Source organism: Cyprinus carpio, chromosome A20 (assembly GCF_018340385.1).
Source record: "Cyprinus carpio isolate SPL01 chromosome A20, ASM1834038v1, whole genome shotgun sequence".
In the NCBI taxonomy this organism is placed as follows: domain Eukaryota; kingdom Metazoa; phylum Chordata; class Actinopteri; order Cypriniformes; family Cyprinidae; genus Cyprinus; species Cyprinus carpio.
Genome location: NC_056591.1, coordinates 12,215,983 through 12,226,120, shown reverse-complemented (window position 1 = coordinate 12,226,120; position 10,138 = coordinate 12,215,983). Strand labels below are relative to the sequence as shown.

The 10,138-nt window shown below is 33.0% G+C and overlaps 1 protein-coding gene across 1 annotated transcript; it reads right to left on the bottom strand.

Annotated features, from left to right (window-relative positions):
* Nucleotides 1-1,886: 1,886 nt before the first annotated feature.
* Nucleotides 1,887-9,928, bottom strand: LOC109094388 (neuromedin-U-like). Its single transcript, XM_042777644.1, has 7 exons — nucleotides 9,672-9,928; nucleotides 7,804-7,859; nucleotides 7,309-7,366; nucleotides 6,183-6,232; nucleotides 5,843-5,872; nucleotides 2,495-2,548; nucleotides 1,887-1,928 (listed from the first exon to the last, which is right to left on the bottom strand). Exons 1-7 carry the CDS (start codon nucleotides 9,784-9,786, stop codon nucleotides 1,893-1,895), a joined length of 399 nt encoding a protein of 132 aa, XP_042633578.1. The 5' UTR covers nucleotides 9,787-9,928; the 3' UTR covers nucleotides 1,887-1,892.
* Between the last annotated feature and the right edge of the window lie 210 nt (nucleotides 9,929-10,138).

Below are 10,138 nucleotides of genomic sequence, written 5' to 3'. Positions count from 1 at the left end.
ATGTTCTCGCTTTACATAATTTAGGAACTAATATATTCACTTGAGAGAATAATATGTAAATATATATCAGTCTCTGTGTAATGAATGAATATAATATACAAGTTTCACTTTTTGAATGGAATTAGTGAAATAAATCAACTTTTTGATGATATTCTAATTACATGACCAGCACCTGTATATTCTCGCTTTACATATTTAGGAACTAATATATACACTTGAGAAATTAATATGTACTTTAAAGGTACAAATATGCATCCTTTAGTCCAATCCTAATGAGGAACAAAAGTGTAAGGCACTGCCCCAGTGACAGCTTTTGTACCTTTTTTCTGAGAGTGTGGCTCTGCAAACAATGTACAATGTAGATTGAATAGTTGAACTTTTACTAAGAAATTCTTTTTCCTTTTTTATGCTTTTTTATTCCCTTATGGAATAAGATACACTTCAGCTACTTTTAAAAATAATATTAGGCCTAATTCGCATTCACTGGTTATTTTATAGTTGACACAATTTACTTTTTTAGAAAACAGAAATGAGACTGTCAGACCGTTCTTTTGGTAGCCTATTCATAAATCTTCTTCAAAGAAATAAAAGTGTCAGAAAGCAATCTCAGTTCCTGGGGCATTGGTCACTTCAATTTACAGCTAACCAGCAATGTTTGTGTTTCTAACCCAAATTAGTCGATAACAAAATAAGCTTGAACAGGTCCAGTGTGTGTTTCATTTGTGTACTCCTCTCATACCCTCGGACTGATTGCGTGCAACGTTTTTTCACAACCCCGAAGCTTCCTTTTTCACACCCAGCCCCCTACAAAACACCCAGTACAGGACTAATGTGTTTTGAGTCGTACCCTCTAGGTATGTCTGTCTGGAACCCGTGAAGGGATCTTCCACATCTACCCACTCTTAGTTTGTGTCACAAGTTTCTTAAAGGAAATGCAGTCACGATCCATGACGTAACCTACTTAGTTATTTCAGGCCCCAGTTCATCCTCACAGTATGACAACAGCTTAATAAATACATTATATGAGAACAATAGACCATAAGCAAGATTCTACTAAACCGATAAAGGACTAAGAAGAGATGTTTATCAGAAAGGATGCAGTTCATGAAACATGCTGTTTAACAGATGTACAAATCCAATTAAAGTGACAGTGATTGGAAGTGAAGGTTGATTAATGCTTTTTGACTAATCATTGTAGATAGCAGGATAACAAAAACACACACTCATCTAGAGAAAGAGAGAATGAACCAGAGTCACACTAGTGCTTTCAACAAATAAATGGAGAGAAAAAAAGTTTTATTTCTTTGTTCTTTGGTAACATTCCAATAAGTTAGATACACATTAAAACACATACAGTGAGTTTGGTCAAAATCACACTGCCACAATGAAGAAATATTTTAGAATGCTTTTAATTCAAAAGACACGGCACAGTTACACAAACAGAAATGTTTGAACAGATAAAAGGCTTTGATTTGGATTCTGTCTGTATCAACATCAAAATTCAATAGAGGGGTGTTTCCCCTAAAAAGAGACGACACGACTCAACAATGACTACCTCCTCATCATCACAACAAGTTTAAGGATGGGGTCTGGTGCTGCTGAAAATGTTTTGTTTTTTAGACATTAACAGATACACTATAGATAAAAAGTGTTTTTGCAGGTTTAAGTTCACATCGCTTTAATGCCATTAAACACAAATATGAAAATGTATATGAGTTTATGTATTTGTTTTTCTGTATTTTGGTCCTGTGAGATGAATGTGACTCAAAACCCGGTGCACATGCAGGGAACACATTGAAAAATAAGCTTTAACAGATTTTTCTCATTTGTAAAAAATGAAATACCTGGTTTTTCAATTCTTTATCATTTAATAAATTCATAAAAAAATCATTTTACACATACTCATCAGATCTTCTTCCATTTCGTGGCTACAGAAAAGAACAAAGAAAAACATTTACTGAGAAGTGTTTTGTTGTTTTTGTTCAAGCAACAAGATAAAATAGTATTTTTAAAATCTTAAACAAACTACAACTATTAACATTATAACAAACAAAAACTAAAAAAAATTATAAACATAATTAAAATAAAGGTGAAATAAATATATACAACATTAAATGAAAATGTTAAACTTCAAAACTTCTACTTTAAAAATATTGCTTTGCCACCTACTGTAACTGAAATATGTAAAGTATTAAAAAGACTTACTACTGAAAGACTACTGAAATATATAGAAATAAAAACAATTATATTACTAAAACACAGTAATATTAAAACAAACCAACTAAAATTAAAATGAACAAAACAATTTAGTATGTAAATATCATGTAGGATTTGAGGGAACCAAAAGTCATTATTCACACTTTTGTAAAATACATATTGGCTGACCACTAATCTGAATACTTTTTTTTCATACTGTAGAAGAGTGATATAAAGAAGATAATTCACTTTCCTTGTTGGGCTGAACAATAAACAGTTCTCATATATATAACCCTACCCGATAAAGGAAGTACCCTCTGCTCTGGATCCGTCCGGGCCCTTGAAGGTCATCCTGTGCACAGAAGGAATTGTTATAGATGTGCTCCAGATACCACACCACACTTTTTGATGTTGCTTGTGTACATAACTTTGACTAACTCTGTCATCAGAGTTCTTCAGATGAATCAAAGCTTTGATGACGGCAGTGTTATTAGGGGTTAAAAAGCTTTATCTACCCAACAAAATCCATCAGAACCATTTCCCGTGTGAGAGTAAGGCAGTCATCATTTACTCTTGTGCAGTTTTGTCTTTTACCCTTATAGCACAATAACACTTTTAGCGTACAATTACCTCTCAAATGGACAGGAGCAGTTAATCTAACGTTGAGCCATTTCACATCCTCCACATAAAATTAGATGGACTCAAACTCATGCATGCACATGTCAGCCTCGTGCAGCCATGTATGTGCACAAGCATGGGTTACATAATACAGAAATTAATACTTTTAAATACATTGAAAAAAATAAAAGTTAAATATTAATAATAGTCTCCTTGCATTAGGAATGATATATTCAGAAATAAATATTACATTTAATCTAGATGTAGTAAATTCAATATATATGTACTATAAACTGTGTAAGTTAATATATTATATTTAATATATACATATACATACATATATATATATATAGAGAGAGAGAGAGAGAGAGAGAGAGAGAGAGAGTTGTATACAACTATCATTTTTTATTATTATTTAAAATTTTGTGGGCTGTAATAAATTGATTTTATTAATCATTAAAATGATCAAAAGTGACACTAAAGAAATGTTACAAAATATTTTTTTTTAAATGTTCTTTTGAACTTTCTATCCATCTAAAAATCCTAAATAAAATGTATTATGGTTTTTATAAAAATATTAAGCAGCACACTTTTTTTAACACTGTCTCATAATAGTAAGAAATGTTTCTTGAGCAGCAAATCAGCATATTTGAATGATTTCTGAAGGATCATGTGGGACTGAAGACTGGAGTAATGATGCTGAAAATTCAGCTTTGTCACCATAGGAATAAATTAGATTTTAAAATTAAAATTGTAATTTATTTTTGATCAAATAAGTGAAGCCTTGGTGGGAATAAGAGACTTCTTTCAAACACACACACACACAAAGTCTTATCGACTTCAAATTTTTGCATTGTACCATATGTAATCCAAAAATGAAAAAATGAATAATTAATTTGTGAATAAGACAACGTGACTCATACGTTAATATCAATATTTCCAGCATCAACCAGAGAAAGAGAGAGAGAGAAAGACAGGCTGTCCAGTATGTGGTGTATAAACCCATACACACACTGTCTGTTTTAATAATAATTAACACTTAGTTCTTTAATAATTAACACTTAACACTTAATTAAATCAACAATTACTGATGGTCAGAAAAGAGGCCCTAGAGCTAAGTCATGATGAGATATTATCAAACCGCATATGGCATTTCATCAAGCAGCAGAGAGGATTGAGAGGAACAGACACTTCAATCACTCTCCATGAAAATCCATCTAAAGCCATTCTGTTTTTATCAACTATTCATGCAATTACCACAGCAACTGCAAGGTGTTTTTATCCTTGAAATATAAGTTTTAAATACACAAAACTACATACAGTTGCTGTAATATTTAAGAGTATTGGACTCTATTTAAAACCAAGACGAGGGAAAACTCATTAAATATCATGGGCATAATTCTAATTCAAAAATGTATGCACTATTTATTTAGAGAATTAGGGGACAAAAAATTAATTATTTCTTATATTTAGAACAGCTAAATGTCCTAAAATTGACTTCTGAATACCAGCCCTACAGTATTTTCCTTACAGCCAAATACAGTATTTTTTTTCTTGCCACTTACCCAAACTAAATATTGCTTTTGCAGAGTGTCATACTCACAGCGCTAATGAAGGTAAGCATGCAGGATACATACATTTAATTTCATTCTCCTGCTTCTTCTTCTGGCAAGATGGGGTATGAGCTCCAGAAGAGGGTGCAACACAGTAGACTGACACATACACATATATAGAGAGATATCATGAAGACAGACATGAAGAGATATGAAAACCATGAACATCTGTTCCTGGGGATTGGCCAGGGGTCGCAGAGAGGATTCATTTAGTACTTTTTCCTCACACTCATCTGTCCTCAGTGCGGCTCAGTGTTCATTTTGCACACACAGTGCACTGATGCTCAGTAAAACGCAATCACATGCAGGCCATGCCAGAGCACATGGCAACATACAGTATGCAGTGGGATGTGAAAATGTGAGTGTTTAAAAGCAATATATAATAATTAATTACAAATATGCAGTACATTTGACTGTATATTTGAAATGTGGTGAATATGCAAGGAATGGACAGTTTGGGAGGAAAATACACTGAACAGTTCCTCTGACGGCATCAACACAAAATGGTATGTAATTAAATTTGGAAAATGTTACGTTAAGATTAATCTAGCTTCTCTTCTGGTTTGAGTCGCTGCCAAAATTCTGATGTTGATTCACAAAAAAAAGTAATATTTCAAGGGAAAATCTAGTGCAAATGATCACATTTAGGATATAAAAAGTATCAGTCTAATCATCTTCTTTTTCATAAGTGTGGATGCTGTCAAGGAAGAATCATAGGATATCAGAGGTTACATGTATGCAATGGAACTAAAGAGTAGATGGTTTATGTAATGTTTCATAAAAAGGCAATAATTTCAAGTAAAGTTTTTTTTTTTGCAGTTACTGTACATTATCCCTTATAACCAGTTTCCTGGGAATGTGGCTATATTGCATTTTCATTTTCCATAACTTTGGCCCCGAAGCGAACTGTGGCCTACAATACAGTTTATTTCATTCACTTGAGCTTTATTTAATGCCGGAGTATTATATCCCTAATTACAATATGCAATTGAGTGTGTTATTGACAGTGCAGCATAGCAACAGTGGCTGAGTGTTAAAAGCAACAGACACTAAACAACCTGTGAGGAAACCTACCGTCCCATCTGACAATCCTGCACCTTTCGGTTTAGTGTAATGAAATAAAAACTACACACACATGTACAGACACACAAATGCAAAACCAAACACACAAACACAGAAGTTACACAAATACCAAAAATAAATACGGACAACAACATGAAAAACATTCATAGAATGATAAAGAACACCATAATCCATAGAAAAGATCCATATACAAAAACAATTACATGAATAGAACATACATGAATAGACAAAGATAAAAGGATGTTGATGTTATGATGTCATTGCATTGTCATTGCACTTAATGTGCTTGAAGAGACGATCTCAAATTAAGGCCGCAAATGTCTCATACTCACTCTTTTGCTAGTCTCTCGAGCTGTAATCTCCTGCATGTACAAAAAGCAACAAATGAAGCATCGAAGTAAATTGACTTTTCAGTATTTCATTTCATCCCAGACAGAATTATTATTATGATTATTTTTTGTATATTTTATGCTGTGATTTGGGGGGTCTGTGGAATGGTTTGAAATGGGGTGAAATGAGTTGAGGCTGTTACACACTTACTCTTAACTCAAAGGGCAATCAAATTACCACAACTATTTAATAAACAAATAAGCAAAGGTTGGTGGTGATTTGTAGAATATTTGGTAAATCTTCTGCACATGCTGATCGCGTGTGGGCATGAATAATATTCACCTTCGATTTTTGCAGTGATCCCAGCATTAGGAAACACAGGTCCTCCAGTAAAACATATGTCAAACAAAAAAAAAAACAAACATAAATGGATTATGGACAGTTTAAGCCTTGTATTGTGCTTAAAATCCTAATTCAGTCTTCCTGGTCAAAAATGACCAGTCTTTTTTTATGCTTGTCATTATGCTATATTATTACCTAATTTTGGATTCAATCTTTTTGCCAACTTGTTTTCTTTCAATTAACACAGGTTTTGAACTGATTAGTTATAGGCCTCATTGATCTGAGTGTATGCACCTCAGTTTTTGAGTGAAAAAAAAATTTATTTGTGGATCAGCTCTTCTGTAGCGCTGCTTAATAGCTTCAAATATAATTACCAAATTAATGTTATAATTAACCAATTTTGCAACACAAACACTTATTGAACTGAAATGAATCAACATGGAACTCACTTGAGCTGAACAACACTACTGTCTTCATTTGATTTGCTTATTGCAGAACATAACTTGTTTTATAATTATTGAACTTTAAAAGTTCTGTTATTGAACTAAACTGACTGTAACTGATTGAAGTCAATATGTTCTTGCTACAGCTGTTTTACAGCAGAATTTGAATTTGTCTTTTTTGGTGAAGTTCATCACTGATTCTGTTACTTCCCTGTTTAATACTGTAAGTACTGATACTGCTTTGAATCTCTATTGTATAAAGCACTATATTAATAAAGGTGACTTGACTTGGATAATTTTGGCAATGTTCACTGAAAAACTCAGATCAATGAATAATCAATTCCAAAGAGAAATACCAAAACCTGTGCCAACTGAAAGAAAACAAGTTGACAAAAAGATTGACTTAACTAAAATCTTCAGAAAAAGAAAATCATCTCTGTGTCAAAATGTCCAGAACACAATATAAGTGTTAAACATTTGTGGCTGAGCCAAATGAGAAATTGTTAACGGTGTTAATTTATATAAAAGGAATTCTTACAGAAATATTTAAGAGCACAATTCACTGGTTCACTGGGATTGACAGTACAGTTAACCGCCTGTTAGCACAAGAGTTATGTACCATAATTCACTCTCAAAAACACACACATAATTTAGTAGCTGTATTATAAATGGTAACACCGCTGCATTACTCACTCTAAAGGATGGGTCTGCAGAGAGGTAGAACGAGCACAGATCAGTTATCTACATCAAAAGACGGAAATGCAGTTGTAATTTTGGGGCTTATATAAATGAAGATTCAAAGAACATATACAAAGTGCAAACTCAAAATGAATCACATATCATTTACATGTTGTTTTGTTCATTTCACCCCATGGCCATAAACATGCATTAAATTATGGTTTCATATCCCAGCCTCTCGATCCCCAGGTTTAACCATGTAATTGCTCATGTGCACACAGTTAGCACATGTAAACAAAGAAGTAATCATCAACATCTTAGACTAGAGGGTAAAGTTAAAAGGCACTGAAACTGAACAAATATGGGATAAGTCATTTATAATAAACTTTTGTCTCTGAGGAAATGTGTATATATCTGAATGCAGTGATTTGTTGGGATAGTTAATCTGGTTAAAATGAAATAACTCATAAGTACGTCTATTGACAGTAAATCATACACACCTGGGTTAGTAACTGCTCATGCTCTATTGAAGATGGATTCAAGAGCACTGGAGCACCTGCAATTCATGCAGAAATCATTATTACATATATTCCATTAATAATATTTAGTGTTACAAGCACAATTAAGTTTAATAACATGAATTGTGCATGGGATATGGGATATGTATTTTGTCATATTGAATTCTACACAGTAGTTTTAAGCACTTTTAATGATTACAAAGTCTCCATTTGTCATAGTTTTCTGGTAAATCTCAAATCTTATTATGACTTCTACATAAATTCTAAAGCTGTCTTCATTGTCATGAGGTTTCTTTTGCAACTGCATCACAAAACTGCCAGTGAAATCAATCTGGAAGCCTTGACAGCTGTTATCCTTGTGAGGTTTAGCTGTACAGGTCTGAAATTAATTACCCCTGCTTGTCAGTTTTCTTGTTTTGGTGATTTTGACCTCTTCCCTCAAAGGAATAAGCTCCAATTTAACTGAGTTTGTTTATAGATATTGGGCTCTCTCTGGCTTTCCTTTTCGAACCATTACTGTCAAAAGGAGTTTTCTGTGAATGATTTATGGGACACGTTTAAGACCTAGAATAAGTGAGACCACTAGTCAAAAACAACTTGTCAAAAAAACAACAACACACAAATAAAAAAACCTATAGTACATTCACTACCCCCCCCCCCACAAAAAAAAAAACTATTCTAATGTTATTGTAAACTTGTATATTCATGACCACCCCCGTCTCTCACTAAATACAACAAACAATCATTAATGAATAAATAATTATATAAATAAAAAAATGGCATTTAACTCTTGGCATTTATAATTGGCAAAAACTTCTGGCATTTCTTACACTGTCATTATATTTATTCAAATGATTGTGACATCACTGCTTTCAAAATTGTCTCCGCTGTACAATAATACTTTTTTTTTTTTTCACTGACATCATAATTAGCAGTTAGGGGACTGAATCTAATTTGGTAATATAGCTCTTGGTGTATAGAGTGAATTCTTTATTGCAATATTGCAGATGATCAGATTTTAATCCTTGTGGTGTTATGGTTATAATTCACAAAATAAATCATATTCATAACACTCTTTACCCTAGCCTCATTCCGCCAGTTTATGGGAAAACATCCAACATTTTTATTGTACAAATTAGTTTCAACCTAACAAGGCACTATAACAGAATTCACTGCCCTGCACAGTAACTCTTAGTTAATGCATCACAACGACACATTCATGCTTATTATCTACTGACACACTATTGCAGCACATTTTGAAACACAGGCAAGAAATCTAAGCCTTCAATAAAGATCAAAATTATTTTCAAAACATGAATCAGTAAAAAGTAAATCTAAAGACAAAAGACAGAAGTGGCAGTGGAGGAGAGCAACAGTTGTTTTTTTGTTTGTTTTTTTTTTTTACATGTTGCAGTATATATGTATTCCATCCATTTAATTTGCCACAATAAGGACTATTTACTTTCATACATATACATTGTTCACATTTTATATTCGTGAGTAATTATATATGTGAGAATATATATATATATATATATATATATATATATATATATATATATATATATATATAAAATAGATAGATAGATAGATAGATAGATAGATAGATAGAAGACAAACAGCATTTTAACAGATAAACTTAATTTTGAAATATTTTATTTTCATTTATATAATTTTTTTACTATTATTATCATCATGTTGCCGTTAAGAACAAACATTAATTTTAAAAAAGAATTAAATTTAAATAAATAATTAGCTTTCTCATTAGAGAGTAAGTACTAGGCCACCAAACTTCAGCTAAGTTATTCTGACATTACACGAGTAAAAGGAGAGATGTCTGTATAACTTACTTGTGGTGATGGGTATGAAGGTGATGAAGAGGACCCCGAGCATCAGGGCTGAGTTGTGCGCTGGCCTCATCGCGCTCTGAGCTGCTCCGCGTTCACACTGACTGCTGCTCCTCATGCTCTCGTGCGCGTCAGACCGTCAGTTCGCGCAGCTTCGTCTGGTGCTTTGCTCTCTCAGTCTGACTTACATCCTAACATTAAGAACTCTCGCAGTTACACACCCTCTTCGTAAATCGACCTGCAAAGTACGTCACGTTGTATCAGCCCCGGCACGTGATTAACACAAATGATGATGTGAAATGAGTGGACAGCTTCCACATATGGTCAAAGCTATGAGTAATAAGACTAAAATCTGTCATCTTCAACGAGACATTTTATATAAACAGGATTGTTTTACTGTAAAATGCATGCTTTTAAAGAATACTTGTGACAAAACCTTTGCTGAGATATGAATATTTTAAACGTTTTAT